This window comes from Chiloscyllium plagiosum, chromosome 16, assembly GCF_004010195.1.
Source record: "Chiloscyllium plagiosum isolate BGI_BamShark_2017 chromosome 16, ASM401019v2, whole genome shotgun sequence".
Lineage (NCBI taxonomy): Eukaryota > Metazoa > Chordata > Chondrichthyes > Orectolobiformes > Hemiscylliidae > Chiloscyllium > Chiloscyllium plagiosum.
The window spans coordinates 34,360,509-34,385,111 of record NC_057725.1 but is presented as its reverse complement, the minus strand read 5'-3'; the positions used below and the strand labels follow the sequence as shown (position 1 = coordinate 34,385,111).

The 24,603-nt window shown below is 37.7% G+C and overlaps 1 protein-coding gene across 7 annotated transcripts in view; it reads left to right on the top strand.

The window, feature by feature from the left end:
• The window catches only part of sox6 (SRY-box transcription factor 6), a 411,688-nt gene that overhangs the window by 72,109 nt on the left and 314,976 nt on the right, over positions 1 to 24,603 (top strand). The window contains exon 3 of one of the 7 annotated variants that reach the window (XM_043705796.1): positions 15,065 to 15,203. The exons of the other annotated variants lie outside the window; for them this stretch is intronic. Coding sequence (XP_043561731.1) covers positions 15,199 to 15,203 — 5 coding nt within the window. The 5' untranslated portion in view covers positions 15,065 to 15,198. The remainder of the gene's footprint in view (positions 1 to 15,064; positions 15,204 to 24,603) is intronic. 7 annotated transcript variants of the gene reach the window in all.

Sequence of the window (24,603 nt, the reverse complement as noted above, 5' to 3'; positions counted from 1 at the left end):
GATCATTGAGTATATTTAAGACAGAGATCGATAAGTTCTTGATTGCCAAGGGGATCAAAGTTTATAGGGAGAAAGTGGGAAAATGGGTTTGAAAGACCTATTAGCCACGATTGAATGGTGGAACAGACTCTGTGGTCCGAATGGCCTAATTTCTGCTTATATGGTCTTCTGGTCTTACCTCTAACAAGAGAGAGCAACCGTACATTCCCTGGGACTATGGAAACTTTATCCTTGCCTTACTTCTCTCTTTCCTAAACTGACCTGACTCTTGCTTTTATATTGTAAATATTAACATAAAATCGAAATATTATTTAAATGGAATGATAGTTTATAACTTCTAAATTATGACAACCTTAGGCCCTATCTTTGAATCTTGCACTTGAAAACTAGACTGTGCCTTGTCGCATGAGAAATTTGCTTGTGTATATAGAAAAAGTAACTTCTTTAATGTAAGAAAACAGAGTTTCTGGAGAAACTCAACAAGTCTGCCAGAGAGAAACAGAGTTAACTCAGTTCCGAAGAAGTGTCATATTGGACTCAAAACATTAACTCTGTGTTTCTCTGCACTGATGCTGGCAGACCTGAGTTTTTCCAGCATTTTCTGTTTTTAATTCCGATCTCCAGCAGCTGCAGTACTTTAATTTTATTTTTAATATAAATACCTTTTGTATCATCAGTGCCCTAAAATGTTTTGCTGCTGATGAATTACATTCGAAGTCCAATTTGTTATTGTTGTTACATAGGCAGACATGGCAGCTAGTTTATCCATGGGACCTTAGAAAATATGAAGTGAGCTAAATGAGTGTTTAATGGTAGTGCTGGCTACTTCACAGAACCACAGAATCACAGAATCACAGAATCAATTATCAGAAGAAGGTAATTTGACCTTTCATGTCTGCATTGGCTCTCTGAGCATTTTAACTCAGTGCCATTCACCTGCCTTTTCCTCAAAATCCTGCACATTGTTTATATTTAAATAAGCATCATCTTGAATGCCTCAACTGAACCTGTCTCTAACAGATTCCAGGCAGTGCATTCCAAATCTAACTACTCAGTGTCAGAAAAAAGTGCTTTCTCAGTTCACTTTTGCTTCTGTTGTAAAACACCTTAAAACTGTGCTCTTGGGTTCTTAATCATTTATAAAGGGGAATAATTTCTTCCGGTTCACCCTCATGATGTTCAAAACCTCTATCAAATTTCATCTTGACCTTTTCATCCTCAAGGAAAGCAGTCCCAGCTGCTCCTACTTCTCCTCATAACTGTTGGTGTCTCATCTCTAGAACTATCTCATAAACATCTTCTGCATTCTCTCCAATGCATTCACATCCTTCTTATAGTGTGGCACCCTGAACTGTAATCAGTCTAGTACTCCAGAACAGGATTTTATACTTCTGGGTGAATAAGTAAAAGGAATCACAGTTTCATATTTCATGTTGGCACTTTTGATGTTTTAACATTGCTTCAGTACTGTCCTGAGCTGTCAGCCTAAATTAGGTACTCAAGTCATGGAGTTGGGCTGAAGTCCATAATTTTCTGGTTCAATGGAGAAATTGCTATCCATGGACCAGGTTGACACTTAAGGCAAAAATGGATGCAGATGATAATGCATTTAACACTTTGAACAGTGGACACATACCATTAACTTGTGTGCACTGCTGGATTTATATGGATATTCAAAATTCAGGTTGTATTGCTGAATCTAATCGGATATAATTATAGTATTGCTAAATCCATATGAATATATGTATGGCACATCACAATGCCAAACCTGTATGTGTGTAATTAAGGCATATACTGCTGATAGACCTACTGGCATGGAGATAAGACAAAAAACACTGTTAGAACTGTGTAGATAATACTTGCAACACTGCTAGACCTGTATCATACAGGCACTACATTCTTGAATATAAGTAATGAACACAGCACTGATACAACCATCTGGGTATTTACATTTCTTTTTCCACTGTATCATTGAAGATAACAGTGCAAACTTGATTGCACACATCCATGGGGAACCTAATCAATAACACAAACCTCACAAATGCACAATCATCTTAACAACTATTGTGACAACAACTCTACCCCCTCTCCCACTACCCACTGCATCACTCTGGTGTGATTTGCTTTTGCTTATGGATTATTTTGTATTGCCTTGAACTTTTTAGTCGTTTGCTGATCACATTGTTTATGAGCAAAAAAAAATGCAAAATGTTGTCTTAGCAAATATTGTAAACAATAATTGATATTGATGTATCAGTATTGAACAGAAATAGAAAGTGGCAACAAAACACCCTCTTTTGAGTTGAAAATGACTTCTTGTTATGGGAACTGCTGCTTAACTTCAGTCATGCAGTTGAAATAATGTCCGTCGATATGGTTTCCATGAAAATTTGACATGGTGCTTGCTTCTTATTGTTGGATACATTCATTTTTCTATCTCTGAAAAGAGCTCATCCACATAAAATGTGTCAGCATGGCATTGGAGTGTTACAGTTGACTAATAAAGTATGATTGACAGTGTGTGGACAGTCTTTCCACTGGGTGAATGAAGCTACGAAGTAAATAGTCTAAAGCCTGGCTGGTAGACTGCCAGAAAAATGTTTTACAATTTACAATGCAAAACAGGTGGCGGGGATTCAGTGTGAAATTATTTGATTTTTATGCAAGGAAGAGCATATTGCTAAAACAGCACAGTTATGTTGTGCCTCCTCAGCCTCTAGGATCCTGGCAAAGAAAATTAAACTCTTGGCTTAAGTGGAAGTCCTGACAATTGCTGCCGAATGGACATTTGAGATGCTGTTAAAGAAGCAAAAATGATAAAGAGAATCCCAAATGTTTATTGAGGCAAAAAGCCTAGGTGCATTTAAGGGGAAAGTAATGAAGTCCATAAAAGCATAAGGAGTAGAAGCATATGTTGATAGGATTAGATGAAGTCAGAGGGGATGGGGGCAGGGAAGGAGGCTTATGTTGGACCTATAAACCAAATGGTCGGTTTCTGAACTGTAAAAGTGCTATGTTATACTATGGAAAATGACTTCCTGTTACTTCCATGTTGCTCTATTAAATACTTTTTATACTGACTGCCCTGATGTCTTAGTTCCTCAGGGCAAAAATGAACCAGACTGATAAGGTCTCAAGTTTGATCCTTACTCTCAATGATGATGTCCAGGGTAGAGTATAAACCCTGAAATTAGCTTCAGTGTTGGGCCAGGAAAAGAGAAAAGGAAATTAACTGGGATCCTTATTCCTAATTATAATTAGATCACTTCTGCTGGAAAGTGCATGATCATACATGTCAGGTGAGAACACAATTAATCTTGACTGTGATGGCCTCTGTGGTCAAATACCTAGTCAAAACGCATTGTCTATTCTTAGCTATGATGAATGTCCACCTGGGTGAAGAACTACTAGTGCTGATAGTATTATCCCCAATGGCATCAAAAGTGGTGTAAATGGGACGGAATACTGTATCAATTTTGCAATGTTATGACACAAGCTGCAAACGAGTCATAATCACTGTCTACACTAAAACAACATTTCCTGGTTGTAACCAACTCTCAACCAATTTGAAGCTGAATGTTGCCCCAGGGAGACAGGACTCTCAGCTCCATGTTAACAGCAGTTACCTATTTATCTGTTAAAATGTCAGATTATGCCAATTTTACTGGCAAATCCTTTAAATAGAAGGATGCCTGAGAGAAAGAGTGCAAAATTTATCAGCAGTTGAATTTCTACTGGGAGCCACAAATATTTCTTTGCTTAATAAAATAAGATTTGTTAAATTGATATACATCAGGACATTCCCTCCCCTAAGATAGCCTGCAGTTCCAATCTCCCTGCAGGAATGTGATTTCTCAGCAGCTACTAATAGAGCCAGGAGGTAAGAGCCTCTCAATTCCTGTGACATGACTAATTGTTGTATAATGAATGGCCCAAGTAGGATTATAAGCTTTTACTGTATGTATGTATTAATCAGTCACTGTGTGGTGATAAAAGCTTATCCTATTTTCATTTCATTGCGCTACATTGCCTGAATTTGAAAACAATTAACATTCAAATTAACTCAGTGTAACTACTTCCATGCATTTAGAATTTTGTCAGAAATTAAATTGTATTTGTGAAGAAAATTAATGTTTGCTCAAAGTACAGACTTTTTACACTATCGGGAAAGAGAACAGCATCTGCTTAACATTACAATTGGTATAAGTGGTGCTGAGAGTTTAAAATGTCAAAAAGCTGCATGAACCATGCTGGGAATTTGACACTGCTTTAGTAATGTTTCTGGATAAAATTATTTTATTTGTTTGAATATTATTCCATTAAGGCCTTTTGCAAAGAGACATTGGGTGGTTTAGTGGATATTGCAGTGCCTTGTTTCCTCTGGGAACTGGTTTGGACTGCCAATGTGTATTTGCAATCTTGCTTGAGTACGAGGGTTAAGAAACAATAATGAGCAGGGGCATTGAAAGGTTGATTCAAATCTAAATCATACACTGGGAGTTCTAGAGGTTAGAAATAAGAAATTGACAAATTTCCATTTTCCATCATTACCATCCCTCACCTTGACACAGAAACCTAAATCAATGAGATGTTAAAAATTCAGTGGGGTTTTCGATTGTTTGATAACCACTATTATTGGCTACAATCAAAGCAATTAAGAGATTTAGGATGGAATTTCTCATGAGTCTTTTTTGGAAAACAGTTGGCAGATTGCTATTGGTACTTGTGATAGCCTTTTCATGACCAGAGTTGTTAGAAGGAATTTTACCTCTTTCAGCACATTTCTACAAGTGGTATTACCTTACAGGGACACAGTTGCTCAATTCTCTCTCAGTATGAATGCGAGTGGTTCAGAAACTAGCAGCAAATTAGACCATAGCATGGTGGATCTGTACATGTGCTGTCTGGTTAAGGGAGCTGGTTTCACTAATGTAAATACCAGGAGCACACTTCTTCAGTTACACTTTATTATGCCGTTGGGTTGCCACACAGTACAACAGAAACCAGCATAACCAAGACCAGACTGAAATGCGAAAGGGAGAGAGTAGTATATTAGGGAATAGACATGCTGCATTAAGAGTGTGGGATGTGGAGATGTAGTGGATTTTATGTATCATAATCTGGCTATATGGATTGCTTCCAACTATTGTATTCCTACAAACAACTTATAATAATGTTGCTTAAAAATAGATATGAGATTTTACTTCAAGTACTGTATCTGATGTCATAGATTCATGAGAAGTAGAGGTCAAAGGGGCCGTTTATTGAACTACCTCATTGGCTAGTTGCTTCCCAACACCATAATCATATAGAAGTGAGTCGAAGGCTTCTGGAACCTATTGCTTTCATAATTTACTGTCACAAATACATACGAGCTTTTGTTGCAGTTTAGGTCTTTTTTTCTGATTTCTGCTTTAATTAAAGGAGGGATGGAGCTTTATGCTGGAGAGTGTACTCTACATCTTGTTTGGAAGAAAGTTTAATTGTTAGCGGTTTTGAATAGACTTTTCAGTGGTGCAGTATTCTTATTTAAATATCTTGGCTTTACAAGCGGTGCTTTTTGTTCCAGTCTCACTGGTGCAGTTCTTTGTGCCAACTCTGTCACCCATTTACTTGTATTTTACCAACAGCCATGCTTCTCCAAATGTGCATGTTGGGTAATATTTCTTGAATACTTAAGAAGTAAAGATTTTTTAAAATTATCATGGTTTTGATGTACTTGTAATCATTTACGTCATTAAGTTCAAAGAGACATTCTGGGCCTAAATCCGACCCAGTATCACCAAGTCGAGTACAAACTCTCCAGTGCCCTTGCAGGACTCCTGCCTGTTACTCCTAAATGCAAAAGAAGACAAAAGATGCTCTCTATTCAAAAGGATTAAAACATCTTCTGCACGTTCAATTTGAAATAAATAAAATAAGTTTGGTAAAAGGATCATGTGTGAGATCAGTGGCAAGCAGCATCATAGAGTGCTGTCACAGTACAAGAGAAATGATATGCTACCATTACTATCAAGAAAGGTCTATGGCTTACAAGACAGGGCAAAAAACCACAACTTAAACTCGGAAGAAATAGGATATCCGTTTTGATATGGAGAGACACTTGGCGCTGTTACTGAACTGTAAAGGCAGACAGCAGTAAGACCATAATGCTAACTAATTATACACAAGTAGTTGTTGAATGTAACGCTATCTGCAGGGACAACTCGCAAGTCAAAACATTCCATCACATCCGAGCTGTAAGGAGAGAGTAGTCCTCGGCTGCTGAAACCCAGTGACAGAATCACCCAAGTTTAAATGCATTTCATTAAAAAATTACCATGTTTGCAGGCTGTGTGATGAAGTAACCTTTCCAGACTTCATAGATAGACCATAGTTCTTGCAGCATTTTCAACTGCTTGTCATCAGCTTCAATATTTTTTCCATGTCTACTTCGATACATGTAATATACAGAAACACATCTTGATCAAGCATCCATTTGTTTGTAACCTGTTTTAATGAGTACAAGGGCTAACTATTTTGCCTAGGAAGCATTCTTGTTGATGAGTAACCTTTGTATAAATATGAGGATATGCTGCTGAGACAAAGCAAACAAAACAAAAGAAATGTGAATGATAACAGGAGGTAAAAAAGAATCATGAAACGCTGGTAAGACATCAAACTGGTAAATTGACATTAGAAGACCCCCCATGGATCATTTAAATAAAGCAAGATAAATTCAATTAAAGAAAGAAGCTCCCATCTTTATGCCTCTTTAAAAATTAGAAAGTAGAAACTTTCTTTTGATTCATCAATATTTTTTGCATGTGTTTTTAAGCAGTGACCATTAAAAATATTGTTTGGGAACTGATTGGCTGGATCAGCCTGGAATAAGGGTGATAAATTAACTCATGCAAAGAGAAGTTTGCAAGGCTAATGACAGTATTTGTGAATTTTAATTCAGCTCAGGCACACTTACAGTAACATATTTCAACCAATACATCCTAATAATGTTACTAGCAATTCCTATTTATCATAACAATCTCACACCTTATTTATTCACTTCATGTGGAGCATTGAGAATTAACAGACACTCTTCAAGCCCCTTCACCAGGTGGAACCTTAATAATTTAGACGAAATACAGGAGACAGTCCCTTGAAGCATATTGTCTGTGCTGACTCCTTGCTGGAACAATCTGAAAATAATTCTATTTGCTTGTTCCCTTTCCATTTATAGTAACAGAGATTGAAGGAAATTATCAGGGCAAAAGTCATTACTAATTTTCCAGGTACCTTAGTCAGAATGTCAGATCACAAATGATAATACCCTCATTTGTGGTGTGTCAGTTGATTGGCAAATAGCTTGAGCTGGATCTAGACTGCAGACAGAATCACTCTGGGATTTTCTTTTCAAAGTCAGGGTGTGGTATATTCACACATAGTTTAATTATGATGATGCTACAGAGAGACATTTTCATTGCTAGGACAAGGCAACCAAGCCTGTCTGTTTGTTTTTGTGCTGTAAATAACTCTCAAGTTTTCTTTTTAAAGGCTTGGTAACTTTGAAGTACCAATTTATTTATCTTCACAGATGAGTCGACATCAATTGTAAATTTCTCCTGTTTTTGTACTTTACACAGATACGAAAGGATGGCATGAGATATATTTGCATTCTGATGACACAATCAGTGTGAGGTGTTTCCTTGTGTACTTTGATTTATCCCCATTAAAACTCACCCATGGAACAAAATCAAATTCCAATAGTAGTCAAAGCTGAGATTTGATTGGAAGATGTATGAACTGGATATCAGTACTTGGCCTAACAGCCATATGAATTTGGTTTCTGACAGGTTTTAAAACTATCTTAAAGCATTTCTTTTACATCTTTGGTTGCCCCACTTTTAAATGAGTCATTTAATCTGGCACTGGCTGCCATCTACTGCCTCACTTGAGTTTTATTAGTCATTTACAACACAAGTTAATTAATGGACAAAATGCTGAAATTAGAGCAGTCATCACCTGAAGTCTATAGTATTCAGCAGGAGTCAGTACTGAGCAGTCACAAGTGGGAACTATGGAGAACTTTCTAAATGACACTGAAGTCAAAAGAAGGGTGTAGTGAAACAGTGATTTCTAATTTAGCATAGACTGAAGAGGGGATTTTCAGGATAAAGTATCTTACCAAATGAGCCAATGGAGTAACTATTAAAGAGTAGATGAGCTGTAGAGAGTGACTGTCTCAATGAAAGGCTAACACTGATCAAAAGTAATGCTATATAAGCTTAATAGTCTTGCAGATTTAATGTATAAATCACTGCACATTATTTCTCAGAAACGTGTAACTCATACAATCAGTTATCTAGAAGAACAGTGAATCCTGTTATGTCAACAAATGGAGCAAATATACTGAAACCAAGAAGTGGGGAACTACAATAAGATGAATGGTCAGTCACCCTATTGTTCTTTCCAGGAGAATGTTGGTCAGAGCAAATGAGAGCTCCATATCATCTTCAAATAAGTGAACCGATGGAACCTTTTGCATCTATCTACATCACACTAGGTCTTTATTTAATGGCTCATGCCAAGTGCAATATCTCTGATAATACGATACTCTTACGAATTGAAGTGTTAAGAAAGAATACTCAGAATATCATAGGTGCCTTACAATCGATAGATTACTTTTGAAGGAAACTGTTGTTATGGAGGAAATGCAGCAGCTAATTTACAAATAACAAAGTCTTATATGGCCAATGACTGAATGACCAAGTAGTCTGTCTTTTGCTGGTGTTGGCTGAGTGATATTTGCAAGGGAGTTGAAGAATGCTCCTGCTTTCCTTTGTGTCGCAGGTCCTTTAATGTCTTGATCTTCATATTATTCACTTATCCGAAGGACAGAGCTTCTAACAGTGCAGCATCCCCCCTCGATGGTGTGTTGATTAGGTGTTTGGGTCTGCAGGGAATTGACCCCCAGCCTTTTGACTCAGCAGTGATAGTGCTTCCTTAGAATTTTCATCTAGATTAAATAGAGGCTACCTGAATGAAAATGATACAGAAACTATCTCAGCCTGGGAAAAATAATATGTTTAAGTCTTCAGAAAATTTACTTTGAGTGACATTTCTTTTTTTTAAGAAAAACAATCTTTTTAGTATCTGTCTATGGGTTTATTTTAAATTAATTCTTATATAAATACTTTTCAGTTTAATTTGATTACAGGAAACAACTTTATTGGCCAGGTGAAAATGAGGGGCATTATTACTAAAGAAAACACCTCACAGCTCAACTTTTTAAGAAATTAAATTATAGTTTTCCACCAGATTATTTTCACAGCTGTGCATAAGCATGTCATGCTTTAAGAACTTTAATATTTCTTTTATATACTCTGCACTGGTAATTTGAAAGTTACTTATGGGAGGTGAAAGGCTCTTGTTTATGTTTCTCAATCTACCATCACTAATATCTCCTGAATCTAGTCAGGTTCCTGTAAAGTGAATAATCAATTCACCACAAAGCCCTGCTCATTTTATGAGTGGTACTCACAGAGGAATTTGCAGTTGAAAGAATAAACCAACAACAGTGCATAGACTAGGGAGTGGAAACTGAGCGAATTCTGTTCACCTACAGTCAAAATACATATTCATAACAAATTCCAAATTTAATCAGTTTCCTTCTCCTCTAATCAAAAGCTCCCCCCACCCATCAGTTCAATTCCCCATTTCAAGTGTTATGTTCCAACAGAGCTGAATCTATACATTCAGATTTAAAATATGAATATGTTTGAAATATGCAGCAGGTTGGTTAGTACCTGAAATGAAAAATGATCCAGTATTATTTCACGCGCGATCCTACTCAGGACGTCCAACGTAAAATAAGAACTCTTCATCCTCTTTCAGATTCTGACTGAGCTGCTGTGAATTTGCCATTTCAAAAAAATTAGATTTCTCACATTTATGATTTTTCTTAACTTTTCCAACCTATTGTGGCTCAGAGAATTGTTCAGAATATGAAGTTTTAACTCTGAGATAGAAGAGGGCTTGGTGATAACCCTGGTATACCAATCATTGCTTAGACCATGTAAAATATGAAAATGTAAATTCAATCTTTGCTGTGGCGGATTGGAATGAAAAAATGACACTTTACAAATTTAAATAGGATTGAGGTACAGAATTTCAAAAACAGATGTAGCATTTTAGAAGCTGCTGTTGTCCTGGGACTTGAAATTCTTTAGAGAACTGCATGTTATCCCTATGAGTACTGAATGTCCTTTGCAGCTTTCCAAATACTCACATTTTTCCTGTTTGACCTCTAAAAGGAGATGTCTGCGAATCTTTAATGCTGAATCGTATAATGCACAATTAGAACGGTGTGTGTAGTTGACCTGTCAATTCTATAGAACTGGGATTCCTACATTCTAATGACATCCGTGCATTCAGTATAATTAGGGAATGTCATTGTCAGTAAATTGATCATTAGAATGAAACTGGAGACAGAATAGAAAGAAAAACAATGCAAGTGTTGGAAATGTGAAATCGGAGCAGAAGGGTGCAGTAGATTAAATAACAGCATTCAGGGGAAGACAGGTTAACATTTCAGGTCTGGCCTTTTATTGGGGTCATACCTGAAATGTTATCCCAATATTCTGTCCTATTTTGGACATGATTTTGACCTTTATTTACAGAGGGATTTGGACTAAGAACTTATTTTTAATGTTGTATTTTCGAAGCAAAATGTATATATCCCTGCATTGAAAAGAATCAACCCAGAAGAATGCTGCTTAATGTGCCATTGAAATTTCCCATCCCAGCTCCCCACCCCTCGCAGAGACGAAACAATAAGGGATTCATAAACCTGTCACTGTATGCATTAACCAGCGTTTGCCTATTATTTTGAAGTTCCTTTATTCATTTTTATTTCTGAACAGTGAGAGATGAAACACCAAGGTACAGAGACTGGAAGAACAGAATACTGCCAGTGCTGTTAATCTGAAATGCTCAACAGGTCAGGCACCATCTGTGGAGAGAGAAACAGAGTTAATGTCTCAGGTCTCTGACCATGTATTTACAGCATTTTTTGATTTTTATCGACCAAAGTAGAGACACTGGCAGATGAGTTTTAAAGAGAAAGCTGTGGAGGCTTTCTCAAAGACTGCAAGTACTTGTGAGCAGTTGGAAGTCATTGTTTAAATTGAGTACAACAGTCCACTAATCTGAGGAAGACTGGCATGTTCTTCATTGTGTCATATCACCTGAAGAATGCTGCTTAATTGTCCTGTTTATAAGAAGTAAATTCATTTATATCAATTGCTTTGTATTCTCAAGCTCTCTTAGCAAAATAATTTAACTGTTTGGATCAAACTTCATCTGACTAATACCAGAAATAAAACAAAGAACTGCCGATACTGGAAATCTGAAACAAAAACAAAAATTGCTGGAGAAACTCCACGGGGTGTTCTGAAGAAGGGTCACCCAAACCAAATGCTGTCTCTCCACAGATGCTGCCAGACCCACTGAGTTTTGGCGGCAATTTCAGTTTTTGTTTCTGACTAATACCTGCTTGTCCACCTTTGGAGAGATTGATTGAGCACATATACAGAATAAATGAATCTATAGATCAGATCACAAAGGGATATGGCTGTTACGCTATCATTGTTTAATGTGCAACAATGTGAATTAATTTGCACATCTGGCCACTTTCTCCTCCTGGCAACTTGCTCCTCCTGCTACTTAGAAGGTATCTAGGATAGAATGTTGGTATCATTTATTTTTTGTTGTCTGACGAAGGGTTATGCCTGAAATGTTGACTGTCTTGATTCTCAGATCCTGCCTGACCGGATGTGCTTTTTCCAACAGCACGCTTTATCAAATCTTGTCAAAGTTGAGAGTGTGGTGCTGGCAAAGCACAGTAGGTCAAGCAGTATCCGTGAAGCAGGAGAATCGACGTATCAGGCAAAAGCCCTTCATCAAATCAGGTCAAAGAGTTGTAGTACCATTGTATTGGTAAGCATGCCTTACATAGGGAACAAATGGATTGGCTACTGCCAATATCAATCAAGTGAAAAGACATATTTAAGATTTGAAATTGCCTTGTCCAGTAGAAACCTTGTGATTAAAAACTGAAAGACATGTAGATGCTGGAGATCTGAAATGCAAACAGAAATTGCTAGAAAATCTCAGCAGGTGTGGGGACATCTGTGGAGAGAAATCAGTGTTAATGTTTCAGATCCAGTGACCCTTCTTCATTGATAGCATGCCTGTTCTGAAGAAGGGTCACTGGACCCATAAGGTTAACTCTGATTTCTCTCTACAGATGCTGCCAGACCTGCTAAAGTTTTCCAGCAATTTCTGTTTTGTTTGCGATTAAAAACTTTCCTCCAAAACACCAACATCACAACAGCAAGTAATTATTTAACTTTATCAAACTAATATGGGAACATTTCACAAAATATCATGGAAGTCATTTTGTAACGGTAATCAGGGTGTGTGCAACATTTAAAAACCTGCCTGGCAGAAAAAAGCAGGATGTTTTACAACATGAATTGTAACTTAACGTTCATTTTACTGCATCTGTTTATGAAATAACAGTCATGAAGGATAGCATAACTTGCTTAATTATACAAATACTTAAGATGCTTCATCTTACTGATCTAACAACTGATTATTTATAGCAATGTATGTGAATTTTGCCCACGAAACACCTCAGTAATAGTTCCATAAGCAACATTTATGTTTTTGTACCTGTACCATTATTAGAAATAGCCTGGGGTTTCATCTCAGGGGTTTAGATCCCTAACAGTTCAGTATTTGTAACATACACATCATGTGTCACCTGGCCATCTCATATCATCACCACCATAATGTGATAGTTGTGTTACATGACCCTGAGGTTTGCACAATATGCTATCAAGTTTTCTGATGCGCTGAGAAGTTGTGTTACTGTTTCCAGCCTCCTATTCTTTGATCAAAGTTATTTGTGTATCACTTCACAGTCAAAAGTAATGTTCACCTGCCACATTGTTAAACTAAGATAAAGTAAGAGATTTCCATTACATTTAAGTATTTTAAAATATATTCTAGTTGTATGGATTCTATAATAACAGAATGAATGCATTTATTTTGCTATGTTAACTCACATCAGATAAATTGAAATGCATCAAATTCTTAACAAAATGTACAGTATAGCTTAATTAGAATGGTTGAGTAATGAGAGAGACTTTGACTGCTTTTTCTGAAATGATCGTAGCTATACATCTTCAGATTTAGAAAAAAATTCTATGGTCAGAATTTTACAGGGTCTTTGAAGTGGGGTTAATACTATAAAGGTTGGTAAAATGACGAGGAAAGGCATTGTATCTTCCCAATGCCATGCCATTATGTTTATTGGCAGGAAAGGTGGCAGACAGTCTCCTGCCTGGAGCCCATGTGAACCATTTAAGAGGCCAATTTAGAAACTTACCCTGTTGTACTTATGCGTCAGCGATGAAAGGTATCTCCACTGTGTGGGAAGAGTGTCAGATAAACACTGACATCCTTCTGGTGGACTCCAGGTGAGGGAATTTCTTTGTGTACTCTTTGGTCCATGTAGGACACTAACCCCACCCCCCTGCCCCAGCTATCGTGACCTCCCCCATTGCAATGGTGCAGTATGGCCTCAGTAACATCCCAACCCACTCAATCTCACCAGAGGCTGTCATGTAGGTAAGTGGGCCAGAACTTACTTACGTTGCTTTGATGGTGCCATGCATTCTCCCGCCAAGAACAGGCCCAGAGACCACTGCTGAATCACCAGCCCTCTGATTGGGATATCCGCTCTTGGAGCTGGGTCACCCTGGTTAATAAGCTAATATTCTGGCAGCAACCATCTAACTGGCTACTGCCAGGAAGATGCAGTCCTTGGTCCCACTGTCACAGAAGCTGAGTTACTCCTGCTTTCAGTGCTTGGAAAATGCAAGACTTAATTCCATAGCAATCCAACATTTTGCCAGTGAATGCTCCACTCTAGAACCATTAAAGTTCTATCAATGGATGGTAATCAAGTGAAAATAAAACCCTGTAATTGTTTCAAATTGAGTTTCCTGTATATATATATTTATAGTTGCCAATTGTGTGTTATGTTATTTGTAGAGTAAACCTGCTCACTCCTTGTAGACTTAATACTGGAAGTAAGTACAATGAAGGTTAAGACAAAATATACAAATTTCATAGAAGTCTTGCATTTCCCCTATCTCAAAAGAAAAGCATGTCTCAGCCTGTTTTAGTGACTGGTACAATTTTGATCTTCACATATGTGATAATGTTCGTTGGCTGCATCAGATGAGGTCAGTAGAGTATAGATGACTACATATTCAAACAATCAGAAAACCTTAAAATGATTATAGCACAGAAGGATGACATTTGGGATATTACATCAGCCCTCCATAAGAGCAACTCAGCTGAGCCCTCACCCTTTCACCACAGTCCTGCAAATCTTTTGTCTTCAGCCGTTCATTCAATTGTATTTGGAAAATGACAATTGAATCAGCTTCCACCACCCATTCAGGCACTACACTCCAGATCCAAATCCTTCACCACATAAAAAATGTCCTTTCCTGATGTCACAAAACGTTCATTAGCCACTCACCTTAAATCTCTGTCCCCTGGTTCTGGACTCTTCTCTGGAAGCTTTGACTAGTGTAGTCACACCTTCTCCAAATTTGCTACTGTAGCTGTGTGAAACTGTTATTCATCAAACTGTAGCTTTTCTGAATAACAATGTTCATTTCACAAGAATTGCTGGGAATACATGGTTTTGGGCCCTCCCTGTGAGATTCTAAATCAGGCTATATTCCATCTCTTTCAGATCTTTGAAATTGAGCTGAATCCAAGTCATCAATTGGCATTTCATTTTTTGTGACCTTGCTTATAATGGAAACTATTTCTGTTGACTTTTGTTTCTGTGATTAGAACACTCACAGCAGGTTTATTTAGCACTAATGCCACCTTGATACATTCAATATTCATCTTTACCATAAATTATAGGCATACTGTGTCTGTGAACCTTGCTACTTTCTATATGTAGACTTTGACATTATTTTCTTCATTTCATTAAAAGTGATGTCAAGGAACAGCATTAATGGAGAGCCTAGATGGTAAAACAAAATCAACTGAACCTAAAGTTTGGACAGCTTCTGATCAATATCCTTTCTTGCTGCTGCATGTAGACAAACTTTGATCTTACAGCACAGAATGAGGTAATTCAGCCAATTGTGTCTGTTTCCAACTGTTTGAAAGAGTTATACAATTAGTTCCACGCTGCTGGTCTTTCTTCAGGGTCTTGTTATCATGTATCTTACAGATACTTATCTTACAGTGAAGTCTATCAGCAGTGGAGGCCTTAGAAGTGTATGCATCCAATCAAAGACACTCCAGTGGAATTATCACATCGTAGCGCTGTATGCTTGTCATCTTCAGTCTTGTTGCTGATGCCACATTGGATCTGCTGAATTGCAGTTACTGCTCCTTAATTTACTGCCAAGTCTTTACTTTGCAATATGGACTCTTCATCTAAAAATATGAATTGATTGGAGTATCTGCTCATTATAAAGCTTATTTAGGTCAAAATTGTGGCCAGTGTTCTTCCAGTATTTGAAGAATAATGTGTTTTTCAAGATATATTTATTTTAAAAGTTCATAATTAGATTAGTGAATCTCATATTCAGTTTTAAGCCTATGTTTTATTAATTTTTTCTCCTGGAAGGCAGAATCACTGCACTACCTCCATTAATTGAGAATTGTACCAATAGCTGTTAAACCCTCTTTGAAACATGGACTGCTCCATAAAACTCCTATTTAAATTGGGATTAGCTTAATTATTTTATCTTGCACCTGATATTTCAAGCACTTCATTCACTGAAATATTCATGAAAACATGTGACAGATTTGTAAATTTTGTCTTTAACAGTTATACACTGCTTTATGAGCGTTTTTAATCAGGATGTATTTGCTTGAAGAAACCATACGAGGAAGTTAATGATTTTGCTAATTTGAAAAATGCTGGTATGATTACCTAAGGTTAACTGATTTGTGCATTTTACAGAATACAGTATAAAGTAAATTTACTCTGTGGCAAGCAATCAAAGAGAAGCACCTCTGTTTTTATATTTCTGGTTGCTTTTACAGTGTTTTTAAAATTCCTTTTTCATCCCTCTAATTCCCTTCTTTTACTTTTTCTTTTTCTCTCTTACTCATTTCTCTCTTTTTCTTATAATTCTCTAATTTCTTATACTTCTGTTTCTTTTTTAATGCCTTTTCTGTGTTTTTTAAAAAAAAGCTGTCTTTTTCTCAATCATTTCTTTCTCATCCTTCTTTTCCATTTTGTTTTCATCAGCTGTGATAATTTCTTTAAACGTCTTTCACAGAAGTACATCTGATACCCCAATCCAAACTAACATCCTTTAGTTTGGAGAGTATACTGTTGATCCTTTATGGGCTTGAGTCAGTAGTTTGTCTCAGAAGCATTATATGTAATGGAGGAGGTCAGGTAGACTAGAGAAGGTGTCAGCTCTTCAGCAAAGTAATACAACCCCAACTGGGACCTGGCAGAGTTCCTGTGCACAGTGGATATTGTGATTCAATCAGTCCCAGCACTTGAAGTGAAACCCACTGTGAGTGTGCACCTGGCAAACTTGAAGTGAAAAGCAAGGAAAGGCTTTTGAAAATGTTTTCCATTGCATCTTGATGAGATTTGGGTCAATTTGTTGCTATCTTAATTGTATCCAGGTCAAATCAGGTTGGTCTTAGGACACAGTTTCTGTCCATTCTAGACAAATGCAGCACTGTGTATTATGACAAATAACATGCTAAACCATCTGAAAAGATTATTAAACTGTTAAGAAAACTTGAGTCTGCTGCTACTGTGATAGTTCAATTGGTTAATGCACTATCCAGTGTAATACTGAGCCGCACAAATCAGGCACAGATGCGACAATTGACCTCACATAAATGCCATCAATCAGTGCTTGTCATGAACAATCAGTGTCTGCTTTTCAGCATTTGCAGACAAAACCAACTCCTCCTCTTCGCACTATTTTTCCATTAGTGGCACTCCTGATTCCTCCCTTCAATATTGCTTCAAGTTCCTCTTGTTCGTATCAATCCTGGTCCTTTCTGTTAACATTCTTTCTGACTGCTCCTTTGGTGCAATGCCTTGTTCTTCCCCTCTTAGTAATACATTCAGAATCTTCTCCTTGGAACTTGAAAATTATTAAACACATGTTCTGTAATACTGGGGTAGAAAATCACTGCCAGTATGAGATTGCAAAGGGAAGTGAAGTACTACCATGAACTGGAAGATGGAACATGGGGATCAGAATGTTGATGAGAGAAGGAGGGGAGAAATACCAGCATATTATTTTCAGTCTCTTTCTTGATTATTTCAATTTGATATGGCACTCATAAACTTTTGGGGAAAAGAGTTCCCAATTTCCACTTTTTTTTTATGAAAGCGTGTGTCCTGATTTTAAATTGTCCAACTGTAATTTTAAAAATTACGCCTACTTGTTCTAGGCTGCATGTTCCACTGGGCTCTATTTATCTTATCCCATTTTCAATCAAAAACCAAATATGATTTCAGATTAACTCTTTAAATTCTGATATAATTCCAGTGGATCTGTGATGTACCGAATAAACTCGTTGCCAGGATTGAACCATGTCAACATAAATTGGAATGGGAGATGAATGGCTTTACATCACTGTGAAGATTGCCTTAGGACATTAACAATCTATTTTACAACAGACTACCAACACATAGTCAAAATATTCATGCAAAATATGAAGGAGTATACCTACAACTTTTATACAGCCTTCAATATAAGCAGTCAGGGGAAGTGAAATGAATGATTTAGTGGCAAGTTATTTTAATCATGTAAGCATGTCTATTTTCACCTTCAATAAATGTACACAACTTAGGACTAAAATCGGGCTGAGTTGTTAAACATTTTGAGGTCCTGTCAGATTTTGTTTTTTTCCAGAATAATGGTGTTAGCACTGTTGGATCTATTAAAGTAAAAATCATCAATATATCCTATTGCTAATTGCAATTTAGTGCCTACATCTGGAAAAATGTAACGTAGACAGTGGAGGAATGTCAGAATCAGTTTGGTCTTGATGCCTACATAGCCAAATAAACTTTCAGCATTAATTGACAATATGGGTGAGGTCATTGAAATCAACCTGTAAGGACTATGCCTCTTCTTTCCTCTTTTTGTCTTTATTTTTCTTCCTTTCTTTCTATTTCTCTCTTACTCATACATACTGTCATACTCATATTCACTTAGATATTTGGGGCACAATCTTATGTTTTCTTTGGCTTAGTGCCAGTTTTGCTGAGTTTCATCGAGGGTTTCAGACCGTGAAGCTAGCGAGTTTTCACACTGCATCTTACTAAACTTCCTTTGCTGCCCTCTCACCCAATTCTAGCCCAGTTCTGCCACTCACCATATCTGGAACAAATCACCATTGCTGGGATATTCCAAAATGAAATGGCATTCCTGGTGCCAGCATGATATTTAAAAGGTTGTTGTGTACCTAAACAAGCACAGTGAGTGTACAGCTACCCTGTGTGGTTCCTGACATTTGCTCTGGAAGTAGCACACAAGGGAAAATTGGCATCCCACTTTGCAGGTTGGAACCCTGGGCGTACAGGTGGAATGGATGGTGCAAGTGTGGGATGTCCTCCTTGCCAGACATGACAGTGGAGGCCATAATACTAGACCATGACAGTCTGGTCCAAGGTTAATACAATAAGGTCAGTGCAGACTATGCCATCTGGAGGAATGCATAGCACTGTAGGAAGAAGGTTAATGACCTTTTTCACTCTGTCAGTGTAAGTTTTGTTCAATACCTGACTCTCACTCCATCTCTTCCACTGTACCCATCTCTTATCAAGGTTAATGCACTACCATTCACACTTATACTTGCAATATCTTCTCTCACTGGCTGTCTCCCATGCCAACCTCCAATATCACATGCCCTGCTTCTTCTGCACTACCATTTCACTTGCTTGTGACATCTCTGAACTTCCACCAAAAAAAACCCCAAAACTTTTAGTTTCCTTAGTGCCTACCTGCCTGTCTTTAATTCAATGAGGAAAACAACCAGAAAATGTCAAGACGGGTAGTGGGCTGTCCAACATTTGGCTTCTCACCTTTTCTGTGGAGAGGAGCTTGATTCTGATCTCCCTAATTGGCTAACTGGCTGTGTCCATGATCCTGGACTTCTATTGGAGGCTGCCCTTCATTTATTTTGCATAGCATTGAGATAGGCCTCACTGGAAATCTCATGCCAGTTGTGCCATGGTCTATATCATTTAGGTCCCATAAGTTCCTGCCTTTGGTCAGTTTGTTCTGTAATAACTTATTCCCTTTGCTTTTGAAAACTTCCTGTTTAATTGAATATGTAAATTGATGACAAATTGAGAACCCACATGTAAGACTGAACAGGCAGCGTAATCTTTTATATATTGTATACTCACATGTCAGAATGGAAAAGGTTATGTTTTTCACCAAGTAATGGTCTATGTAATAGTGTGCGTAATGTAACTAGTTAATCACATTCAGCCTTTCCTGATTAGAACTTTAAATGATTGAGTCTCTGGTTTTCACTTTGGTATATTCTACTGTTTTCTAACATTTTGTGGGAGTCGTATAATCCCTGGTGATTATATCAGTAACATCAAATAACCCTCTGGAATACAATTTTCCATTAAAGACCACTGTATTTGCCCTGTGTGGAACAATAGGGAATTACCTGATCCACTAGTTATTTGCAGAGGCTGATTCTAAAGGTTATTGAAAAATGTGTGCTGATGTATTATTGTCAACGGGATTCTTTCATTTTTTTTTGATCGGGTTCAAAATCTAGTTAACTTCACTGATTTTTCTGTTTCCAATAGTCCTTTGATGTTGCAACCATAATGTAAGGAAATAATCTCCATTGGTGACATGACATAATGCTACTCCAGTGTGTTAGTTTTTTAGTGGTATATCGTACAGTGTCTAGATTGTATCACTGGGCAATTTTGACCATGGTAGAAGATCATGCCTAGTTTGCCTAGACCTGGAAGAGCCGACTCAACAATTGAACCAGGGATTACTCCACTCTGTATCAGTTATAGAGCTAAGAATCTGTTTGAGATAGTCAGGAAGGAGAGGTGCATATCAAACAATTCCTCTAATAACTAAAGAACCAGAAATTGTAAAGATTCTAATCTCGCTATTTTGTCTCGGAAGAAGGAAAACGAGTTTTAACCATAAGCCAAGAAGACCTGCTAGTTCCTGGCTAACTTGGACATTAGCAGATGCATGGCAAACACTTTGCTCACCATCACAGTGAGTAAAACGTGTGTTGGATACAGGATGGCTTTTTTTGTCAGCTTGTCAATGCTTGATTGTAATACTGTGCACTGTCACTTTGATTCCTTGTAGAATGTGCACATGCTGTGCACACGCAAACTCTTTGGAGTGGCTTTTTCTACAGAACTGGCAAATTCTGTGGGATCCTCAATTTTCAAATCTCTTTATAAGTTTTTCACTAATTTAGGGATGACTAGTATTGCTGCCAGAGCCAAAGTGTTGCCAGATGGAAAGTGTAATAAGTTCCATTCTCCAGTAGTGAATTAACCCTCACCCTGGTGAGCGACAGATTATTTTGGCTCACATACTGCTAATGTTCATATTTCAACTATAGATTTTTTTCCCCTCCAATTTTCTCTTTTGAAGGCATTGGCTCATGCTGGGTTCCACAGGGATCAAAAATGCTCAAGCACCTCGCCCAAATTGCCATTCTTCATATGTGGGCTTGTCCTCATTGACTATGAGACCAATTCTTTACTCACCAGATGCCGACACACAGACAATTTCCTTTAAGGGTCACAGAATAGCAATAAAGAACTGTGCTGATTTTTAAATTCTTCTCTTAAGTGAAAGATCTTTAAGCCTATAATAGTGTCCCAGCCTCTGCCTCATTTCAGGATCAGAAAGTAGGAAAATTTTAGATTTTCCTATTTTGTGAACACTACTGAAATTATGGGTTCACATGATGAATTCTATTGAATTGAAAACATCTCTATACTCCACTTTTGAAAATCTATTAATGATCGTTGAGGAGGAGGGAGTTCCATTGTATCATATAGAGAAATAGCACAGCAGAATGAGAAAAGAAGTAGTGTGATATTAAGTTTAAAATTGAAAATTTTAATCATGGGAATGTTTATGGAAGTTTGGGAGACAATACTTGTGTATGCCCTAACAGAATAATAATTAGTCCTGGAGCCAACTTGTAAAAAATTACTAAATAAAACCCAGCTCTTTGTGAAAAGAAGGTTTGTCTCCAAACAGTGAGTATAAAATCTTCCTTATTCCATTATCTATTACTTGCCTTGAACCTTTGTCTGCATGGAAAATACTTCCATTTCAAATTGATACACTCTGGTTTCAGTTCTCTGCTACCCAGTTTGTTATAATCACTAATCAGGTGCAAGCTCTGGATATAGCAAAGGGATTCAGGTGCAGTACCATGGAATTGGACTCTAAACTTTGCAGAATCTCTAGCCAAACTGACTGAGTACAGCTACAATGACTTGACAATGTGCAAAATTGACCACATATGTCCTGTTCGTAAAAGAAAACAGGAAATATCCAATCCAGCCAATTACAGTTCAACAGCTTGCTGTTAGCTATCAAATGGTGATGGAAGTTGTCATTGATAATGGTGTCAAGCAGCTCCTCAAATATGCAAGTAATTAGTCTTTGTCCATATGTACCAAGAGCAGGACAACATTCAGACTTGAGCTGATAAGAAATGAGTAGCACTCATGCCAGGCAATGACTAAGGTAGATAAGCAGGAGGCTGGGAGAACACAGCAGGCCAGGCAGCATCAGGAAGTGGAGAAGTTGACGTTTTGGGTGTAACCCTTCTTCAGGATTGAAAATGTTGTCTCAGTTTACCTTGGATGCCAGCATCTGCAGTTTTTCTTTGTTTCTAGCTAGTGACTAACTCAAAGAGAGGATCTAACCAGCTCCCTTTGATATTAAGAGGGGTTGCCATGGCTGAAATACCACCATCAGAATCCTAACCCTACCATTGTCTCAAACATTACTGGACCAGCTATATAAATAAAATGGCTACAAGACCAGGCCAGAAGTTGGGAACTGTATGGCAAATAATTTGTCCCAAAGCATATCTATAAGTCAGAAGTGATGAAACATTCTCTACTTACCCAGATGAGTGCAATACCAAAGATACTCAGGAATCTTGAAATAATCTCAGATAAAGCAATCTGTTTTCTTGGGCATTACACCCTTAGAAGCACAACATGCTGCATTAACAAGATGCATTGCAGTGATTCATCCAGGCTTTTTCAACAAGACCTTCCAAGTCTGCAATCTCTGCTCTCTAGAAAGACAATGGCCACATATGGATGGGAAGACCACCACCTAAAAGTACCCCTCCTCATCCGGCACCAACCTGTTTCGGAATCATATAGTCACTGTTATGGATCAAAAACATGGAATTCCTTTAATATCAGCACAATGGTTATACCGACTTCATATGGACTGCAATGGTTCAAGGATAATTGGAGATGGGAAACATTTGCTGGCGTACCTGTGATGGTCACTTCACATTTATGAATAAAATAATCATCCATCGTCTCTTCTATGACATGCTTGTTTGATATTGTACCAAATAGAATGAGCAGTTTCCCTATATGTTGCACAAAGAACTTTGGAGATAATTTGTCTCATTACACCTAGAGAATTATGACTTGTAACATACATCTGACTTTAGGATATGGCTAATAGAACCTTATCCTTTCTTGATGATATTCACCAGCAGCATCCAAAGGACTTCTTTATCCATCCTTCTCCAGAAATACATTTCACAACTCTAGTCTTTGGATGTTCATTTTTATTAAGGTCTATTTTCCAACCACTTACAACAAGATACTCCAAGTTATAATTGATAATTCTTAAGATCTCTACTCATGACACTAACCATCTTCTGTAAAAATGCTTCTCAGATAATTATACTGTGTGCATGTTACAGCTGTTGACTATTTATTTTAACCTCTAGTTCCCACCGTTACTTTTTATCATTTTCGTGTTATCATTACATTAGTTTTAATTTCATTTTACATTTCGTTCATTCTATCCATCCATGTGATATCTGCTGATCTTTTGGTATGATGGCCACTAGGATCTGCTTATCTCCAAATCTCACTACTTTTTCTGATTAACCTCCTACTTTGATGTGGTTTCGTACTTCATCTGATGTTTCCATTTATTTTTACATTAATTTTATTCACTCATGAGATGGGGGTATCGCTGTCTGGACCATCAATTATTGCTCATTCCTAATTGTCCTTGATAAGATGGTGGTCAGCTACCTTCTTGAACTACTGCAGTCCACTTGCTGTAGTTGGACGCAAATTGCCATGGGGGAATGGAGTTTCAGAGTCTCAACCTAACCATGCTGATGGAATGGTGATATATTTCTAATGATGAGTGGCTTGGAGGGAAGCATGCAGATAGTAATATTCACATTTATCTATAGCCCTTGGCTTTCCAAATTGTAGTGGTCATGGGTTTGGAAGGTGCTTTCTAAGGAATTTTAGTGAATTCTGTATTATATCTTAAAATACCTTATAGAGGTTTACAAAATTATGAGGGACATGGATAGGATAAATAGGCAAAGTCTTTTCCCTGGGGTTGGGAGTCCAGAACTAGAGGGCATAGGTTTAGGGTGAGAGGGGAAAGATATAAAAGAGACCTAAGTTGCAACTTTTTCACGCAGAGGGTGGTACGTGTATGGAATGATCTGCCAGAGGAAATGGTGGAGGCTGGTACAATTGCAACATTTAAGAGGCATTTGGATGAGTATATGAATAGGAAGGGTTTGGAGGGAGATGGGCCAGGTGCTGCCAGGTGGGACGAGATTGGGTTGGGATATCTGGTCGGCATGAACGGGTTGGACTGAAGGGTCTGTTTCCGTGCTGTACATCTCTATGACTCTATGACTCCATCTTGAAGATGGTACACACTGCTACAATTAGGCATCAGTGGTGGATGGTGTGAATGTTTGTGGATGTGATGAAATTCAAATAAACTGCTTTGTGCTGGATAGCTTCAAGCTTCTTGAGTGTTGTTAGAAGTCGCACTCATCCAGGAGATTGTTCATTACTCCTGACTTGTACCATATATAGTGAACAGACTTTGGGGAGTCAGGAGGTCAGTTTGTTTGCTGCAGATTTCCTAACCTTTTGACTTGCCCTTTTAGCCACAGTATTTGTATGGCTAATCCAGTTCAATTTCTGGTCAATGGTAAAACTTCAGGATGTTGAAAATGGGGTATTCAGCTGTGGTAATACTGCTAACATCAAGGAGAAATGGTTAGTTTCTCTCTTTTTGGAGACAGTCATAGTCTGACATTCAGGTGACTCTAATGAAACTTGCCACTAGTCAACCCAGTCCTGGATATCATCAAAAACCCGTTTCTTTTGGAGGTGGACTGTTTCAATATATCTTAGAAGCCTCGTCCTTCAGTAATTGTCCATCACCATTCACATCCACACAGGGTATTGCATGACTGCAGAGC